The sequence below is a fragment of the Tursiops truncatus genome, chromosome 6 (assembly GCF_011762595.2).
Source record: "Tursiops truncatus isolate mTurTru1 chromosome 6, mTurTru1.mat.Y, whole genome shotgun sequence".
NCBI lineage: Eukaryota > Metazoa > Chordata > Mammalia > Artiodactyla > Delphinidae > Tursiops > Tursiops truncatus.
The window spans coordinates 62,504,154-62,524,641 of record NC_047039.1 but is presented as its reverse complement, the minus strand read 5'-3'; the positions used below and the strand labels follow the sequence as shown (position 1 = coordinate 62,524,641).

General features: G+C 44.0%; 1 protein-coding gene across 6 annotated transcripts in view; it reads left to right on the top strand.

Moving 5' to 3' along the window:
* The window catches only part of VLDLR (very low density lipoprotein receptor), a 32,024-nt gene extending 13,285 nt beyond the window's left edge, over positions 1–18,739 (top strand). For 2 of the 6 annotated variants that reach the window (XM_073806167.1, XM_073806168.1), the window contains exons 4-20: positions 3,875–3,997; positions 5,385–5,507; positions 7,171–7,542; positions 7,645–7,767; positions 7,858–7,980; positions 8,415–8,534; positions 8,639–8,764; positions 9,262–9,433; positions 10,121–10,339; positions 12,089–12,207; positions 12,817–12,956; positions 13,279–13,420; positions 14,264–14,410; positions 15,631–15,714; positions 16,102–16,182; positions 17,024–17,193; positions 18,084–18,739. In XM_073806167.1, the coding sequence (XP_073662268.1) occupies positions 3,875–3,997; positions 5,385–5,507; positions 7,171–7,542; positions 7,645–7,767; positions 7,858–7,980; positions 8,415–8,534; positions 8,639–8,764; positions 9,262–9,433; positions 10,121–10,339; positions 12,089–12,207; positions 12,817–12,956; positions 13,279–13,420; positions 14,264–14,410; positions 15,631–15,714; positions 16,102–16,182; positions 17,024–17,193; positions 18,084–18,119 (2,420 nt within the window). In that variant the 3' untranslated portion in view covers positions 18,120–18,739. The remainder of the gene's footprint in view (positions 1–3,874; positions 3,998–5,384; positions 5,508–7,170; positions 7,543–7,644; positions 7,768–7,857; positions 7,981–8,414; positions 8,535–8,638; positions 8,765–9,261; positions 9,434–10,120; positions 10,340–12,088; positions 12,208–12,816; positions 12,957–13,278; positions 13,421–14,263; positions 14,411–15,630; positions 15,715–16,101; positions 16,183–17,023; positions 17,194–18,083) is intronic. The other 4 variants (XM_019934762.3, XM_019934761.3, XM_019934760.3 and 1 more) reach the window with 4 other exon arrangements.
* Positions 18,740–20,488: the final 1,749 nt, after the last annotated feature.

The window sequence follows — 20,488 nt, the reverse complement described above, 5'->3', positions numbered from 1 at the left end:
CGCATCCCCTGCATTGGCAGGCGGACTCTCAACCACTGCGCCACCAGGGAAGCCCCAGACTTTCTTTTTTTAATTCTCAAATGGTTCCGATCCCCAAAAAGCAAGCCGTGGACGGTAAGAAATCCCCTGCAGTTTCAGGAATTAATTAACTCCTGGTATAGAAACTATAAGCCAGCCCAGATCAAAGATCAGATAAGGATTCTTTTTTTAATTCCCTGTCTACAGAGATGCTGATTTTAAAGCACTAGGCAAGATGGAAGACATTCTCTCCCCCAAGAAAATAGGGATACGCCATCATACCCATTGATCAGCATCTATTAAAAGATCATTATGAGAGCTTCCCTGGTGGCGCAGTGGTTAAGAATCCGCCTGCCAATGCAGGGGACACGGGTTCGAGCCCTGGTCCGGGAAGATCCCACGTGCCACGGAGCAACTAAGCCCGTGCGCCACAACTACTGACGCTGCGCTCCAGAGCCCGTGAGCCACAACTACTGAAGCCTGAGCGCCTAGAGCCCGTGGTCCACAACGAGAGAAGCCACCGCAATGAGAAGCCCGCGCACCACCACGAAGAGTAGCTCCCGCTCACCGCCACGAAGAGTAGCTCCCGCTCACCGCAACTAGAGAAAGCCCGCACGCAGCAACAAAGACCCAACACAGCCAAAAATAAATAAATAAATTTATATAAAAAAAAAAATCATTATGAGAAATGCCTGTCTTTGCAACCTATATAACCTCTCATTAAGCCAGGACAGCTGAGAACTACATGTCAAGATGGCATTTAGGTACCTTGAATACATGCTGAAGTTTGCTTTATGATCCCTTTGTTCTGTGTTGTAAAACTCTTGAAATAAGGTTGTTCATGAATGTCGGTGATAAAACTGTCATTTGCCTTTTAAAAGACGTTACATAATAAGGTAGATAGCTAGTGGGAAGCAGCCACATAGCATAGGGAGATCAGCTCGGTGCTTTGTGACCGCCTGGAGGGGTGGGATAAGGGAGGGTAGGAGGGAGGGAGACGCAAGAGGGAAGAGATATGGGAACATATGTATATATATATATAACTGATTCCTTTTGTTGTAAAGCAGAAACTAACACACCATTGTAAAGCAATTATACTCCAATAAAGATGTAAAAAAAAATCAAAAAAATAAATAAAAGACGTTACATAAAGATGTCCACTATACAAACTAAAAATCCAGAAGAAAAATAGAAACTAAATGTAGATTTTACCAACTGCCATCTTGTTATGCCCTTACCTACTTCATGCATCATTACTAAACTGCTATAGTATAAACATACTGGCAGACAGTCCTGTGCTTGAGCTCTCAGAGCAGCATCATGGATGTCTGCATGCCAATATGTAAATTAGCAGCTCATTTGGAAGCAGAGTAAACCCATGCTGCAATATCAGAAAAGAAGCTTATCTCCAGTCTCAGGACCAAGAATAGTTCTCCAATGTGACACATTTATATCATTTGCATCCTAACGCTAAGATTTTAATCTATTCTACGAGATATTGAGTTCCATGCTCTTTCTGGGTTACCGGGGTGATATAATTCTCTCACTAATTTTCTCACTAAAGGACCTCACTCTTGTCCCACTGTTCTCTTGGTGTAAGTAGCCATTCTTCTTCTGTGCTAAACTATATTTGGCAAAACCCATTTGTTTTTTGTTTTTTTTTAAGAGAGTAATTATTCTCTCCATGGTGTGAAGTCTTACTTTACCATTTGACTACCTCAGTAGAAACTAACCTGAGTCATTGTAGGGGTCATCGCTGGCTTTTCCTAAAATAGTCTCTGCATAAATCGATTCTAGCCACGTAACAGGAAGGTTTGGAAGAGGTAAGGGGGTAGATGTACCTACAATCAAGATCATGCGAAGTGGGAAAAAGTAAATATATTCTTGCCCAGAATTTGTCTCTGCCTCTCAGATATGAAGGTAGAGAAGGAAAGTGGGAGCTTTGCTCGGGGAAGCTCTGAATGCTTATTTTGAGATGTTCCTCCATGGAAGGGAAAAGCTACACAATTACTTAAAACTTCCAAAGCCAATTCCTGTTTTTCCTGTCCAGCCTCTTGATGTTGAACTTGGTTACAGTTTCAGCAGGGCCTTTTCTTTCAAGCATGTCAACTAGCATATTTAGTCAACTTCAGCTTGGATTCTGCAAGCCATGTTCCATCAGTCTTAGTAACTCACTCTTCTACAAGTGTTAGGCTGAACTGATACATCAGTAACTCGGATACCCCAAGAGTGGAACTGGTAGTTCTCTTCCCCGGTGGCACATCTAAATTTCTATCCATCTCTCAAGGCCCAGTTCAAACAGCCTATCTTTACCCTCCCAGTCTGTGCTCAGAATGGAGAGAGAGGAACCCTAGCAATCTATCTGACCCTGTGTATCTTGTTCACTTTGTAGTATAACCAGTCTTTTCTATCCCTGTAACATCTTATACTTCTTAAATTCATGAGGTCTCTTTACAACCATTCCGTACTCTCTCTTTTGCAACTTCTGAAGAGTATCACAGGGTGAATTACAATAACTGACTCTGAGACCCTCTGGCACCTTCCTACCTGCTCAGGAGAAGATGGGCCCTGGATATCACTTAAACTGTTAACACTGGCGTTTGAGTATTTCAGTGATTTTAGAAGCAGTTATGAATCTAAAAGGTAATATGGCCTTTCATGTTCCCTTGGCTACACAGTTTTAGGAGGTAAATAATCCTTTTCAGATCATCATAATTGAGCATCCCATCTTGAGTTCTAGAAATTGACTATCATCACTGTCTCCCCATTAACAATATCTGAGGCTAACCCAGAGCGGCTGAACTCTGAGTGCTGTACCTGGCTTAAACCCCTGACCTGAGGTGGTCCCTTTCATCTTTTCAGCAAATGGTTGGCTTTTAGCTGATTTCCCATTACAGAATATTCGTTAGAGAAGAATGTTTTAAACTGGAAATTCAAGTAGAAAGTATAGGCACACGGGCAAAGAAGAATATAATCTGAGGATGACCCTAGAATACCCGACGTGGCTCCTTGTCAGGCCCCTTCTTACTCCCTCACTTCCTCGCAGGTAGGATGACCAAGCTGCCTGCTCTGCTTAGCACAGTCCTGGTCAACGCTTAGCTTCCTGGGAAAATTAACACTGTCCCCCTTCTACTGAGATTGTGTCAATTTGGACAACAGATCGCATGGTCTCCCTAATTGAGGAGAAAAGGCTGCCCTAGTAAGAATTAGTAGCAGAACTGATACCTTGTCTAAGGCTATTTAAGTCTAGTAGTCAGTTACGGGTGCTGGCAGCTTCCACGGCGGGCTCAGTGACTTTTAGCTGGTGGATGTGAGCCCACCCTTCGGATGCTAAATACAACCTCTCTTATACTCAGGTTTGCGCTTTCTCTGTTTCTTACCCAGTGGGTTCCTCTGCCCCAACAGACCTGTAGGGGTGACAGTATTCAGTACTGGAGCTGGGTCTTCTGCCTCTGCACTAAACCCACGTGTTGTTACAAGATGCCGCTAGAACAGTTATACTATGATCCAGTCGTTTGACTGTTAAACTTGAATGACTTGGAAGAAATGCGTGAAAAGAACAAAATTATTACTTAATCTCAACGTTATCAAGCAGGCAAGAAGTTCATTATAAGGGATCCCTTCACCTCAGTGTCCTCTAAGTCTCTCAAATGATCACCTTCCCCCTCTGAGGAAAAAGAAAAAAAAAAAAAAAAGATTTTTCTAAGATTCTCCGGGATATTGGCAGTTGAGTGCTAACTGACTCAGATTTATTTTTTAGAGTAAAACACATCCAAATGCAGTGGTACCCCCAGTGGGAATGTAGGGCTCTTGGGTGAGTGACTTCAACTTTAACCCTGCAAATCAACTTTCGTAGTGAAGAAGACGTGTGCCGAGTCCGACTTTGTGTGCAACAACGGCCAGTGTGTTCCCAGCCGATGGCAGTGTGACGGGGACCCCGACTGCGAAGACGGTTCCGATGAAAGCCCAGAGCAGTGCCGTGAGTGTGACTTGCTTTGGACTTGAACTTTTCCAGGCTGTTCCGTGTCTCATAACTCTAAGTATTGTATAATCTAAAACTTGATTAGTTTTCCTTGGCCTCCCTTAAAGTTAGGCCAGTTGACTCCGAGGTCAGTCAAATCATTAACAGCCAATCTTTAAAAACATAAAGAATGCTCTTCCTAGTCTAACAAGACTGACGTTCTCTTGGGTAGCTTCGCTATTGAACATTTAAGACTGAAGCCAGAAGATTCAAGAACTCCTTGACTAGGTGCATAGATTTCAAATGTTTGATGATAATGACTCTGAGTGGATGGTACTCTGGTCCTGGAAGCTAAGTCAAGATGTGAGGGTCCCCCCGTGGGCCACGTGCAGGCTTTTAGGTGCACAGCTTCTCATGTTGTGAAAAAAAGTCTGTTACCGAAGGGGTAAGGTGACTAGAAATAGGATGATAGAGCAATTCTTAAGAAACATGTAACGTAAAGTTATTAAAGTAGGGAGCTTACAGCTTGTTCTGAAATAAGAGAAACTTCATAGGTATGCAAATACGTGTGTATCCTCAAGCTGATATTCAGGAAAAAGTCTATGAGATCATAGAGGAAGATGATTTGGGACAGTTAAATTAGAATCATTTGCATGTCCTGGTGAAGAAAGTCTCGGTGTTCCTTTTAAGGCAGTAGAGGCCTGTTAAAGCACTAAAAGTGGAAGTCTAACATGAACAAGGTTTAGGTCTGGAATCAAGCAGAAAGGAAGGGATGTGTGTTAATTTCAGTTTTCCAGGCAAGAAGTAAGGGAAGTTATATGAGCATTGGCCAAGGGAGGTGAGTTACCATAGGTGAAGACAGGTTCCATGAAGATTCAGCCCAAGTTTTAGTGGGGGATGACCCCATAAAGTCAAGAATTAGGGGGTGTCCCTACTTTGCAAGATGTCAGTGGAAAAGAGGTTGTGAAGGAGGTCTGTGAAGGAATCCAGGCAAAGGAAGACTTCACAGGTGATAGAGCATCTGGCTTTTAATGAAGTTGGGATTAGGTTGCCAGTATCTGGGTCTGTCACTTGATACCCAGCAGATAAATAATGGTCAAGGAGCAGGCCAGCCAATGAACGTAACCACGCCAAGTAAAACAAAAGCCAGGACTGCGCACACCGCGGAACCTTGACGGAGTAGCACGGTCAAGGCTCTCCGGTGGACTGCCAGGTAGCCTAGGTTGGCATGGCTTCCAAGACATGGAGCTGTCGAAGGATCTGCCCAGGCTTCAGCTAGTAAGTCGAATTTCACCCGTGTGCCCGGCCACTGAGTTACAGATGTCACCACTTCCAGGCAGCACAGGAGCAGCAGCTCTGCACTCATGAGTTTGGAGGCTCTTTTGAGACTGTATGTCATCAACAGATATGAGAACATGCCGCATAAGTGAAATCAGCTGTGGTGCCCGTTCCACTCAGTGTATCCCAGTGTCCTGGAGATGTGATGGTGAAAATGATTGTGACAGTGGAGAAGATGAAGAAAACTGTGGTAAGAAGATCAGTGTTGAGTGGCTTATCCCAAAGACCCTTTTGCTCAAAGAAGGGTGGGCATGAAGGTGCAGTTGACTTGCCTTTTAATGACCTCACTCTCTGCTCTACTACTTGTCCTTCTTAAGTGCCCTCAAACTCTGAGAGAAGTTCGCATGGTAACTGACCATTGCTTGCTCGGGTGTTTCTTCTAGGCAAATAGAAATAAGAAGGTAAGTCATCCGAGGCACTTCCATGTAGAAGTAGCTCAGTGAAGCCGCAATTTTGTGGACTCTTGTCTCAGCCAGGACAGTAACTCATGGGCCTTCCTCACTTGGGCTCAATCAAGCTAGAAAGGGACTAGGCCCAGCGAACACATCCCTAGGTCGAAAATTGGATCTGCTTAGTGGAATAAACTACTGGAGTCTCACCCAAGCATTTCTCAGTCCCCAAACTAGTTTTTCTTTTAACCTTTCCAAAAGCTAAACTGGCACAGAAGTAGGAATTAACATCTTGCTGGCAGATACCCAAAGATAACTCTACCCAACCGGTGGTACCTTTGTCTCCTATCACACAGTTCCTGCCTGTAAAAGCGAACTCTGTTTCCTAGCCTTTCATGTTTCTGCTCTTGGAAAATATGTAATAAAATGCTCAGTGTTAAAGGTGAGGCCCTGGGAAAATCTCTAGGTTAAACAAACATTGCGTTGAATGTTCTTTCAAGCTACCGCCCTTTTTATAGGGCCTCCTGAGACTGACAAGCACAGGCCTCTTGATGCAGTAAGTGTGCAACGAGCTGAGGGTACTTGTAGCTGAAACACCGGTCTTGCGCGTAGAAGTCACCTCCTGAGGTCATTACCACTGCACCTAGTCCAATGAGTTTTGGCATTTAATCCTAGAACTGAGCTTTATGGATTGGTAAGCTGTGGCGCTGCCACACGTTTCCCTCTGAAATCCAGACTTTGCTTCCCAAGAGAGTCGTGGTCTCCACCCCAATCACCACCAATTATTGACCTTAATTAATTTGGCAGGAATTTGAGTCAAAGTACAAACTGGCTAGTCTGACTAGCTTATCGTTATCATTGCACCTGGCTGCTAGATTGCGGTTCTAGCCCCAGAAGTGACTTTCTAAAACTTGAAAGTATTGAAGACCTGTTATTCCTGATCCTGGTTGGAAGGACCAAAAGAGAAGGAACCGTGTATGGTGTTATAATACGTGGGGGCTACTTTTTGGTGATGGTGTCATAATGCTTATTATGAGTGAATGTTTGCTTATATACCTGATGCATGATAATCTCATCTCATGATATGTGGCCTGGCCTGATGAGCAGTATATCCATTTAAAGATAACTCATGTCTGCCTTCCCCAATGAAGTCTCTTGTGACAGTTTAAGTTATTAATCACTGTCCCTTTAAGATGCATCTCATCTCAAATTAACTTCTAGTCTTCAACTCTTTTCTCGGTCCTACATTTCTCTTCTTATTCAAATGTCCTAGCATCTCTTACATGGTAAGACTGTTTCCTAGTATTCTGGGAACTGCCTATTGATATAATCTGACTTTAGCTTTTAAGTTAGGCAAGAAAGCTTGGATTCATGATCCATGATCTGCATGTTAGATTTTGGGACAAGACGCTTGAAAGGACAGGTCTGGATGCATTTTCAGTGGGGCGTCCTCTCTCTCAATAGGCAACGTGACGTGCAGCCCTGATGAGTTCACTTGCTCCAGTGGCCGCTGCATCTCCAGGAATTTCGTGTGCAATGGCCAGGATGACTGCAGCGACGGCAGCGACGAGCTTGACTGCACCCCACCCACCTGCGGGGCCCACGAGTTCCAGTGCAGCACCTCCTCTTGCATCCCCATCAGCTGGGTGTGCGATGACGACGCAGACTGCTCAGACCAGTCAGATGAGTCCCTCGAGCAGTGCGGCCGCCAGCCAGTGATCCACACCAAGTGCCCAGCCAGCGAGATCCAGTGCGGCTCTGGCGAGTGCATCCACAAGAAGTGGCGATGTGACGGGGATCCTGATTGCAAGGACGGCAGCGATGAGGTCAACTGTCGTAAGTAGCTTTCCTATCAGTATGGCACGTTCGGGTCTCTCCCACGTATCAACCAGGGACGCTTTGGCTGGCTTCATCCCCTGCCGTTCCCTCCCGCTGTAGCTTCCCGAACCTGCCAACCTGACCAGTTTGAGTGCGAGGATGGTAGCTGCATCCACGGCAGCAGGCAGTGCAACGGCATCCGAGACTGCGTCGACGGTTCTGATGAAGTCAACTGCAAAAATGGTAAAGGGTCCCTAGGTGTGGGGTGTTAGTCAAAGGACTGCTCTGATCAGACCCACGAATGGAATCTCTCTTCTGTGTTTCTCTTTGTAGTCAATCAGTGCTTGGGCCCCGGGAAATTCAAGTGCAGAAGCGGGGAATGCATAGATATCAGTAAAGTGTGTAACCAGGAGCAGGACTGCAGGGACTGGAGTGATGAGCCCCTGAAAGAATGTCGTAAGTGAAGGGGTTGCTTGAGGACAGATTTGGGAAGGTTAATTAGACCCGGCAGAGCTGATGCGGTTCGGAGCCTGCCTAATGCCTGGGTAAACTACTTTGATGAACTAGGTTCAGTTGTTGGGCTTAAAAGTGAAACTTTATGACTTAGAAGTAGTGACAAAGTAGTTCCTAGTTTCACCCCCTTCAAGGTAACCAATCAGCAATAGAGAAACTTGACTAAATACTGCTTAACTAACTGGTAACGTGCCAAGGAGATTGGGTTTACTCTTCCCCCAGTACACGCTGAGATGCGTATCTGTAAGACGGATAATTAGATCTTAGAAAAATCATGGGCTTGACCAGACTATCTAGACAAACAGCCTGGATTTTAAATGTTAATAGGACAAATATCAATTGGAGTGTTGAGTTACTCTACTACCTTCTGATTTCAGATGTAAATGAATGCTTGGTTAATAATGGCGGATGCTCCCATATCTGCAAAGACCTAGTTATAGGCTACGAATGTGACTGTGCAGCTGGGTTTGAACTGATAGATAGGAAAACCTGTGGAGGTGAGTCGAAGAACAGAGCCCAAGCCCCGGGGGTGATGGGAAAGGTCTGTAGATCTCCGTAGGTGATCTAGGAACAGCAAGACTAACTCTAATTTCCCTCCTAGATATTGACGAATGCCAAAATCCGGGAATCTGCAGTCAAATTTGTATCAACTTAAAAGGCGGTTACAAGTGTGAATGTAGTCGTGGCTATCAAATGGATCTTGCCACTGGCGTGTGCAAGGCAGTAGGTAAATGGACTTGGACTGGTGTTGCTCTGGTACCTTTCTGAGTACGTGATTATGAAAGGTACAGCCAGTGACTACAACAGTCAAACGAAATATAAAATTTAAAAAGTACTTGAGAGCAATGGTACTGAACTCACAGTGCAATATCATAGGCTAAATAGCAAATTGTTGCCCCAGACTCCTGCCTTGGTCAGTTCCTTTTGCATATGGTACCTTGAATATCTACTTACTCTCTGCTTCCAGAACTTGAGTGCAATTCAAATAAGTAACTTATCATCGGCCGCCCTCTTACTGAATGCTGTGACTCCAGGGCTGTCTTCTTAAACCGTAGGAAGTGCTGAAGTGCTTGCAGGTCCCAGGGCATGGACTTCAGCAAGAGTACTCCTGAGGTGTTCAGCAGTGCCCTCACTTTTTAAGTGCTCCTCTGCTGGGAGGAGGGGACTTGGAAGGACGTTGCCTTCTTACAGCAAAACTAAATTAGCCTGACTCCTGTCTTGCAGGCAAAGAGCCAAGTCTGATCTTCACTAATAGACGAGACATCAGGAAGATTGGCTTGGAGAGGAAAGAATATATCCAACTAGTTGAACAGCTAAGAAACACTGTGGCTCTCGATGCTGACATTGCTGCTCAGAAACTATTCTGGGCTGATCTAAGCCAAAAGGCCATCTTCAGGTAACTTTCAGTTCTTGGTGTCTTCGCCTAAGTCATTGTCACTGGCCTTTGGGAAGGTTTGGAGGAATTTCTCTTGTGTCTTGCTCCAGTCTAGCATCAAACTAGTTGGGAATAATAATTCTAAACACTGATTCTTTATTAAATTACTGTCAGTTCCTCATTAGAAACTAACAGTCGCCTATAAAATAAAAGATGGCTACAACTATAAGATTATAACAGACAACATCTTAATTTTTCCAATTTTCCTCCCTTTCTCTCCAGTTAGTTGAGAACTGTTCATAGTTGCTACCAATAGAAATGGTAGTGATAGCTTTTTCTTAACGGCAACTGTAGAAACTCAGGTGATGGTTACTGAAACAAATAGCTTCACTTAGAAGTGTGGTGTTCTTGCATGTAGAGTACAGACCAACAACGAGATAACCTACAGTATTGTTTAGAATCAGTATAGCTTCACTTAGAAGTGTGGTGTTCTTGCACGTAGAGTACAGACCAACAATGAGATAACCTACAGTATTGTTTAGGATCAGTAAGCAAAATGGTTACATAATTTGAGTGGTGAGCTGAGCTATGGGGTTTGCTAGAGTTCTTTCCGAACAAAGTTGTTGACCATTTTGTGAGCAGAAAGTCCATTCTCCAGGCTCCGATGGTGTCAAACTCTTAAATTTCTTGTGACCTATTCTGTTTCAGTGCCTCAATTGATGACAAGGTTGGTAGACATGTTAAAATGATCGACAATGTCTATAATCCTGCAGCCATTGCTGTTGATTGGGTGTACAAGACCATCTACTGGACTGATGCGGCTTCTAAGACTATTTCAGTAGCTACCCTAGATGGAACCAAGAGGAAGTTCCTGTTTAACTCTGACTTGCGAGAGCCTGCCTCCATAGCTGTGGACCCGTTGTCTGGGTTTGTATTCTGTGTTTTTCATCACGTAGCCTTTCGGATGCTATCTGCATAGGTCAGGAGCTTTCCTCATGCCTAAAGCAGTACTTAAATCCCAAGACTTAGCAGCTCCCCACAACAAAGAATCATCCAGTCCAAGATGTCAGTGGTGCCACTGTTGAGCAACCCGGGGATGGCCTCATCTATACGACAGGCCCTCCCTGAGCAGATGACTGCTGGTTCACATTAGTGGAACAACATTTCTGATTTGAGGTACACCAAAAAGCTGTATCTAAACCCTTATGCCCACCCAGCTTCTATGCAAGTGATTTTTTTTAATTGAAGTATAGTTGATTTACAATGTTGTGTCAATTTCTGCTGCACAGCAAAGTGATTCAGTTATACATATATACATTCTTTTTCATATTCTTTTCCATTATGGTTTATCACAGGATATTGAATATAGTTCTCTATGCTATACAGTAGGACCTTGTTGTTTATCCATTCTATGTGCAATAGTTTGCATCTGATAACCCCAAACTCCCAATCTATCCTTCCCTCACCCCTGCTTCCCCTTGGCAACCACAAGTCTGTTCTCTATGTCTGTGAGTCTGTTTCTCTTTCATAGATAAGTTTGTGTCGCTATGCAAATGATTTTTAATTTCTGTCTGAACACTTTATCAGGTCAGCTCTGGATGATCCAACCTAAGTAGTAGCATGAGTTGTAAGGGTTTTGGTAACCACATTACCTCTAGGCTTTCATCTAAATGTGCAAGTTGTCTGAAAGTCCAGTGGAAATAAACAGACCTCTCTAGAAACATTTCACTGAGGACTTCCCCCAAACTGCCCCTAAATAATATAGAAAAGCAGCTGTTAGGAATTTGACTATGAAGAATATGTGGTACACATATACAATGGAATATTACTCAGCCATAAAAAGGAATGAAATAGTGACATTTGCAGAGAAGTGGATGGACCTAGAGACTGTCATACAGAGTGAAGCAAGCCAGGAAGAGAAAAACAAATATCATATAATATCGCTTATATGTGGAATCTAGAAAAATGGTACAGATGAACTATTTGCAAAGCAGAAATAGACACACAGATGTAGAGAACAAACATATGGATACCAAGGGGGGAAAAGGGGAGGGATGAATTGGGAGATTGGGATTGACATATATACACTACTATGTATAAAATAGATAACTAAGGAGAACCTACTGAATAGCACAGGGAACTCTACTCAGTGCTCTGTGGTGACCTAAATGGGAAGGAAATCCAAAAAAGACGGGATGTATGTATACACATAGCTGACCCGCTTTGCATTATAGCAGAAACTAACCCAACATTGTAAGGCAACTATACTCCAATAAAAATTAATAATTAAAAAAAAAAGGTATCTGACTAAGGCTGTAGTAATCACAGTTGGCCCCCATGAAGCCTCACTAGGACACAGTCAGCCCGCCCCTACTGTAAAACTTAACAGATATTCATCTTTTGCTCCACTGAAAGAATTGGCCTTTTATACAGGAAATATATAACCTGTGACTTGGGGCTGAAATTTAAATAGCAGACTTATATAGTTTACTATAGTTAATAATGAGCTTGTAGATTCAGTGTTAACTTCTGTTTACCCAGAACATAATCTAGACCCTTGAGTGGCACAATTTGTACCCTAGAGTTTTCTGCTCACTCTTTGAAAATGTCTGTCTCAAGCTGCAACTTTATTCCTTCTAAACCAGCAAGGCTTATTTCTAATTTAATTCTTCCCAGCTTTGTGTACTGGTCAGACTGGGGTGAACCAGCTAAAATCGAAAAAGCCGGAATGAATGGATTTGATAGACGGGCGCTGGTGACAGCGGACATTCAGTGGCCTAACGGAATTACACTTGGTACGTATGTTCTTCCTTCCTCGACCACGCTTCGGCTGTCTGCAGAGTTGTAACTCGTCTCCATAGTTAACTCTGGACTACAGCAGACAACCCTCATGGTGCCTTCTTTAGCAGGGACTTAGGATGAGAGGAACCGAACAGTCCAAGTGGAATGGTGGACTTAACAGATGACATGCTCCATAGTTACTAGCTTTTCTAGCCATTTGGAGCTAACGTGTGACATGAATTAGGTGAATCTTGGGCCTTGTGAACTCTCATCCTACATACTCCTGGCCTAGGAGTCGCAGCATTTCCTGCATTGCAGGCTCATAACGGTTTTCTTCTGGCTCCTAAGGGGAGAGCAACAAAATGCTCACCTCTTTTAATACTTCTATAACGTCACTAACACTTCTTAAGTCAGTTACTTTGACAATCTCAGGTACCCCTTGAGTCCCCCAAATGAATGTGGGTACAGATTCTGCATGCTGCTTCACAAGGTTGGTGGGACCCTGTTAACAGCCCCTGCTGGAGAAGGAACCGTGAAAGTAGAGTATTGGATTCCTTAGCTATTTTAAATGGAAGCAGGGCAGTACTGACTTCTTATACAGTGACCATTCTTCTCCTACCCAGACCTCATAAAGGGCCGCCTCTATTGGCTGGATTCCAAATTGCACATGTTATCCAGTGTGGACTTGAACGGCCAAGATCGCAGGGTGGTCCTAAAGTCTCTGGAATTCCTAGCTCATCCCCTCGCGCTCACGATATTTGAGGTAAGACGTGTGTCTCACATCTAAGTGTATACCTCTGAGTTACTGTAGCACCTTGGGGAGAAGGAACAGGGGAAGGAGGGAAGGACAGAGGGGCATGACTTGAGAAACTGCGTTCACCTAAAACCTGGGACAAATGACGTGCTGATTCCTCATAGCATTTTAAGAAACTTGAACTCATGCTTCTCTTAGAGTTTTACATCCGATGTCCCAGACCAGCTTTAAATAAACTTGGTCCATTAAATTGCCAGTAAATAATAATGACCTTAGAGACTGACTCGTGTTCATCCTACACGTACATACTAATATGGGGGTTCTGCTTTAGGATCGTGTCTACTGGATAGATGGGGAAAATGAAGCCGTCTACGGCGCCAATAAATTCACTGGATCGGAGCTGGCCACTCTAGTCAACAACCTTAACGATGCCCAAGACATCATCGTCTATCATGCACTTGTACAGCCATCAGGTACTGTGGGGAAGCAGAGCCCCTCGTGGCTACTTTCAGGGTAGCAGCATGACACAGTGCCCCTGGGTATCCGTAGCTCCCTAGCAACTCAGCTTGCTCTACGATGGAACTTTCCCCTCCTGGACCCTCCCTCAAACCTGGTGCTCGGTATATTTTATTCTGACTTCCAAGTCAAAGAGCTTGAGAACGTCATCTCTTAGCTGCCCTCCCAACCATCAGTGCTCTTTTATTTCAGTCCCTTCCATATCTCCTTGGCATTCATTCCTTCTTGCTAGGACTTTTGCACTAGCCTCCAAAGTCGCTTTTATGCCACAGCCTTTTCCTCCCTCCCCACTGTGGCACGTCGTATATGGAATTGTGTGCTTCCTCAAACACTATGGTCTCCTGCTCAGAATACTTGACTGGTTCTACCCAAATGAAACCCTTAAACCTCCCCATAGCTGGGTTCCTTCTGTTTTGTGGGAGTGAGGCAAAGCCGCAGAGCATGCTTCTCTCCTTCCTCTGAGCCTCAGACTAGCCAGTTTGTAAGCTTTGGACCAATAGGGAGGCCAGGTCCGGTCACCCATCTCCTTTCCCCACCTCTTCCCTCACCACCCATCTGTTTACGGCATAACTCTTGTCCTACTTCCAAGAAGTTTCTGTGGCACTTTGCTGTCCTTAGAGCATGCTGCCTGTACCCTTACATTTATCCTTCACTGGTATTGGTTTAACTTTAGGGTTTGACAGAGTATACGAGTTTGGGCTCCTTGGAGACAAGGAGTCACGTCTTCAGCATCTAGAACCAAAGTTTATGTACAGCAGGCACTGGAAGACCCATTTTAAAGGACTTTTCTTTCTGAACAGGTAAAAACTGGTGCAAAGAAGACATGGAGAATGGAGGATGTGAATACCTCTGCCTGCCAGCCCCACAGATTAATGACCACTCTCCAAAATATACCTGTTCCTGTCCCAATGGCTACCGTCTAGAGGACAATGGCCGAGAATGCCAAAGTAAGGCTTTTTACTTTTCAAACACAAGCAGGACATACAACAGGCATTAGACTAAAACACTAGCTACAGAAACTAGCCTGGATTTTAAGAATTCTGTTTTAACTCACTCTTGGAATGGATTGGAGAACATATCTGCTACTGTTGCATGCCAGGAGTTCACATCACTACTTCAGGACTAACTCATTTCAACACTAGATGAGTCTACAGGTGACTATGCTGATTTATACCAATTACAGCACTGAGCCAGCCAACTTGCAGATAATTAAACAAAGTCTTAACATTTGCCTCCAAAGAGAGAGGCCTGAAATTAGTCTTAAAAAAGGCCTTGGGGGACTTCCCTGGTGGCTCAGTGGTTAAGAATCCGCCTGCCAATGCAGGGGTCATGGGTTCGATCCCTGGTCCGGGAAGATCCCACATGCCACAGAGCAACTAAGCCTGTGTGCCACAACCACTGAGCCTGGGCTCTAGAGCCCGCGAGCCACAAGTACTGAGCCCCACGTGCCACAACTACTGAAGCCTGCACGCCTAGAGCCCGTGCTCCGCAATAAGAGAAGCCACCGCAGTAAGAAGCCCGCACACCGCAATGAAGAGTGCCCCCCACTCACCGCAACTACAGAGCAAGAAGACCCATCGCAGCCAAAAAAAAAAAAAAAGGCCGTGGTTACAGGAAACCCTCTGGCCCCCGTGGGTGACATTATCTCAAACTCCTACTTAAACGAAACGTGCATTTTAGTCTCCTGTTCTTAGCTTTCGATTAACCGGCAAATTAAACCCGCGGGTTGTGAGCAAGGATCTCATATTGTGAGGTTTTTATTAGCGTGATACTGAGTCCCTACGGGGACTAGCTCTGTTTACTGAGAAAGCAGTTACCAGACAATTAGGCAGGAAGACTGGTATGCCTGGTGGTCTGCTTTTGAGAGCATTTCTTGCAGCTTCCAGGAGCCTGGGACTTTGCTTAGAGGGGTCCTTAAGTGAGGCCGTCGGTCCTTTTGAATTGTCTAATTCCAGATGCTTGCGATTCTGCCCGAAGACCCCAGTGTCTCTCTGGTTTTGCTGCTGTTTCCCTTGGTTATGGCACACCCACCCTGCAACTCGGTTTGGCAGTGGTTCGTCCATTTCCCGCAGCGTTCAAATAACCCATCGCATGGCTTGTCTGGGCTAAACGGCTATAGCCACTCTGGAACCTTGGCATTGACCTGGTTCTTGGTTTTGTAATTCAGGTACTGCAACTACTGTGACTCACAGTGAGACAAAAGATACCAACACAACAGAAATGTCACCAACTAGTGGACTAGCTCCTGGAGGTATTGGGTTCCGTTCTGCAAACTGTTCATCTCAGCTAACAGCCACACTCTTTGTACCTACCTGTTCCTTAAATCATTAATGCAGCCTTTAACTACTCATTCTGCCCCTAATTGGTAACCTATGTTTAAACTCCAAAGACTTAGAACCTGCAACCCTTAGCCTGACCTGACTCATTAAGATTCCTCTGAGACAGCTGTTAGTGAAACGGCTATTATAGCCTGAGACTCACAAATACTTCTAGACCGGTTATTCTTGGTACACGACTGTAATAGATGTTGAACATCAGTGATGGATGCAAAAGGGCGTGAGGCTCTCTCTACCAGGTGGTTGAATTTCTAAGTCTGAATTCAGATCCTTCTAAACTGATTCCTTTTATTCCCCCGTAGAGATCAATGTGACCACAGCAGTATCGGAGGTCAGTGTTCCCCCAAAAGGGACTTCTGCTGCCTGGGCCATCCTTCCCCTCTGTAAGTAGATTCCCCACATATCTGGATCCAAGGAACTTCTTAAATACTCGATGGGTATTTCTAGTTCATCTAGAGATGCCCTTCCCGTGGCCCCTTGTACTGTCATAGCACTCGTGACACTGAATTACCCTTGCTCCCCTCACCAGCCCGGCACACTGATTTCAGAGTCCACAGCCTTCTGTACAGTGGTATCCTTAGCACAGCGACCAGCAGTGATGAATGGTGCCTACTGCTTTCTACTTCAGAGCTGTTCGTCCGGCTTTATCCCCTTTCATAATAAGTCCTTTCCAGTGAAGAGCACTGTTCTGTTCCCCTTCGAAATATGTATAACACTTCATACAGAGGAGCTACACAAATGCTAAAATGATTTCTTGAGGAGTTATAGCACTTGTAGAGGGTAAATTAAAAACAGTTAAGAATTTTCAAACGCTCTAAAGCTATTCCAGGGCGTGTGAATTCTAAAGCACTATGCCAAATGGCCTCTTTATCCTAAATTATGGGATTCCAAGCTTGGCTAACAAACCAGGAGGACCACTTGAAGAGCCCTCCAGAAGCTTCCGCAGTTCAAATTCAGTCAGCCTGGGGAGGGGCCCAGGACTCCACATTTGCCCAGATGGATGTGCTGAGCTGAGCACCAGAGTCTATAGAATAACACAACCTCTGGTCTGAACTTGTTTTAAGCTCCCAGCCCATTTATAGTCTAACTTCTAGTCATCCCAGATTCCTAAAACGTGAAGCTTTTATTAATTAAAAGCTCGGATTATCGTGGATTCTTTAGCATGATCTTTTTCGTATGTTTTGAAACTAGACCTTGTTTAGTCACCTTCTAACTTTTTTGCAGTGCTCTTAGCAATGGCAGCCGTAGGTGGCTACTTGATGTGGCGGAACTGGCAACACAAGAACATGAAAAGCATGAACTTTGACAATCCTGTGTACTTGAAGACCACTGAAGAGGACCTGTCAATAGACATTGGTAGACACAGTGCTTCTGTCGGACACACGTACCCAGCAGTAAGTCAGCTTTGTGTCTTTATGTACCATGACTCGCAGTAGGACTTTTTGGAAAGGACACCACAACTCAAGCTATGGCTGCCTGGGCTAGAAAGAACCATTAGAATCATGGAGCCACCGAATACTTCATCTACTACCTGGAGATTAGACAGTCTAGGCTGTTAGAACTTAAGTAAGTCAGTTGACAAGTATCTGCCCCAAACAGAAGGACAAGTCAATTAAGGACATCACTATACAATTTGAGATATTTTGGGTTATAGAAACTACATGTAAACATTAGCATGTATCTAGGAGCCAAGTGTCTCCTTTCTGAACTGTTCCATCAGTTGCCTGCTGGATACTTAAAAGTAAATTAGCATATCATAGATAGGGGGGTTGACTTAAAGTCAGTGTACTGAGCAAGATTCATTTAACCAAAATGACCAGATACTTGAAAATGACCTCTTACACCTCAAGAGCTAGCTTCCATTTCAACAGTAGAGTCAGTCACTTGTTCTTCAGTTGAAACTCACGTGGAGTATATGGCCTTCACTTACAGAACTCTGAACAGAACAAGTGCTGAGCACTCCCTCAAGCTCTGGTGAAACAAGAGTGTGGTCAGTTCATGGCACACGTGTGTCTTTTCACATTTTTCTCCAGGTTCTAAAATCATTAAGTAGAACAGGCAGAATTAGTCACACTGTTTTCTCTCTCTGCCAAGTAGATAGAGTTGAATTCAAGTTAACATGCATTAGTGATGCAACTCAATACTGTTTGGGATCTGGCTTCCCTCCTGTGCACCTTTGGTCTCTGGATGACCAGCGCAAAAGCAAGGTTCATTTTAGAGACTGAGGTTGCTACCACCAGTGAGGGAATCCCCAGACACATTCCATGCTTTTTCTCTTCCACAGATATCCGTTGTAAGCACAGACGACGATCTAGCTTGACTTCTGAGACAAGCTGTGACCTCTGAGGTCTAAACCAGTAATAACCCACTTCGGAATGGTAACCGAGCCAGCAGCTGAAGCCTCTTTCTTCCTCCAGTTGGGAAGAACATCGAAATATCTTTGCGTGGATCAAGCTTGTATACTTAACCATTTTTATATTACTTTTGTAGATATTCCCGTCCACATTCTACTTCAGCTTTGGATGTGGTTACCAAAAGTATCTGTAACCCTTGAATTTCTAGACAGTATTGCCACCTCTGGCCAAATATGCACTTTCCCTAGAAAGCCATATTCCAACGACGAAACTTGCGCTATAGCGTGTACCACCTGTACATACATTGTATAGGCCATCTGTAAATATCCCAGAGAACAATCACTATTCTTAAGCACTTTGAAAATATTTCTATGTAAATTATTGTAAACTTTTTCAATGGTTGGGACAATGGCAATAGGATAAAACGGGTTACTAAGATGAAATCGCCAAAAAATTTGTAAACTAATTTTGTACGTATGAATGAAATCTTTGACCTCAGTGGAGGTTTGCAAAGACTAAGTATTCAAACTACTGTACATTTTTTTTCCAAGTGCTAAAAAAAATTAAACCAAGCAGCTTAACCATGGTTTGTGCCTATTCCTCTAGGATGAACTTCTGTAAACAAGCTGAGTTAGTAGCAGGTGTTCTAACTAAATAGATGCGCTATGGATCTTGGTATTGTATTATATAAGGAAGCCTACAATTTGGCTGGTTTCTCTTACAATCAAGTGCTAAAAGGATGAGGTACCACTTGATACTTGCCTCCCCAAATATTTATTTTGTAAAAGAAGCTAGCTTAACCTGCACCTGGAATTCTTCTTCTTTGAGGAAAGTTCCTATTCTCATTCATTTGTTGCCTGATCCAGGAACATATGCCAAGATTTCTGTCAATTCTGCTTCTCTGTGCTTAAGTCTCTGTTTTACGTGTCCTATCATTATATAGTGTTCAAGGGCAAGCGCCTTGCAAAGCATGGGTAAGGAGTTCCTCCTTTTACACGCCTAGACAGTCAACCCTGAGGAGAGCTAGGGAGGTAACAAGCAGAAACGCCATTCCTGAACAGTCTAAAGCAGTGGTTCTCAGTGGACTTCAGGTTAGCATCTGCATCACCTGGGAACTTGTTAAACATGCACATTCTCAGGCCCCACCCCAGACCTGCTGAATCAGAAACTCTGAAGGTAAGGTCCAGGGATATATGTTTTCAGAAGCCCTTCAGGTGATTCTGACGTGAACTAAAATTTGAAAACCACGGTTCTAAAGTGACTTCGTGGAGAATCTGTAAGATGATCTAATTTGTCAGGCTGGCTGGCATAGGATGGACTCCTTCTGTGGACAATTTTTGAAACGTGTGATATGAAGAGTAGATAAGAACTTTGGGTAGAAGAAAAAGTAGCACAGAGCTTGCATAAATTTTTCATCAGATTGGCCATTTCTTTCTCTAAAGCCACAGGAAGCCAACAAGCAAGGGAAGATACAACGCTTTAACCCTGGGAAGATGCTCTAGGTGAGAGTCCACTGCAAAAGGTGCAGCAGTCTTCATGAACTGAATCATCAGCACAGTAGCCAAAGGATGAAGAGAAGATGTTTTGAGCAGCCAAATGGATCAGTGGATGAGTCAGAGTACACCTTCATATGGGATATAAATAAGACAGTGGACATGTGGCTTGTGGCTCAGGCAAAGAGATCAATAATCCCGGATGAAGAAGGTGCTTCTGTCATCTTGTTTAATAGGTACCCTCTTGAGATTTTGGTCAAATGGATGAAAGTGAAAGAAAGAATAGGCGTGAACCTTTTTTCTGGGAGATGAGGAGGTCAAACATGTAGAGCAAAAGGACGTAGTTGTGAAGGTAGGACTCTTCTGGCCACCTGTTGCTTCATCTTCAGGTAGTCATAACACTAAACAGGATGTGGCCTGCTGATGTGAGGTATCTGGAGTGCCTATTTGATAAGTAGGTGAGCATTCATCTTATGTAAACTCTAAAGGCCATTTGGTTGATTGGGACTTTGATCCTGCTCTGGTACAAAACCCACTGATTGGTTTATTCATTTGGAGCAATACAGAATTCCCTCCTAGGAAGCTTAAAGACACCAGTGTTCTCCGCCATTACAAGGATTATACAGTATTAATCAACTCTTAACACCCAAAGTCATAGTTGTTAAGAAGAAAATCAAGCAGATTCTCCATCATCTCTTGGATTCCAGTCCCTAGTGTGTTCCTCCAGGTTCTAGGTCCCAATTTCCAACCTTCCAAGAGTCTAAAGCATCTCATTCTTTTAGCCAAGGACAGAAACGCTAACTTAAAAGGTACAAACTCACTTGAAGAAATGACGTAACTAG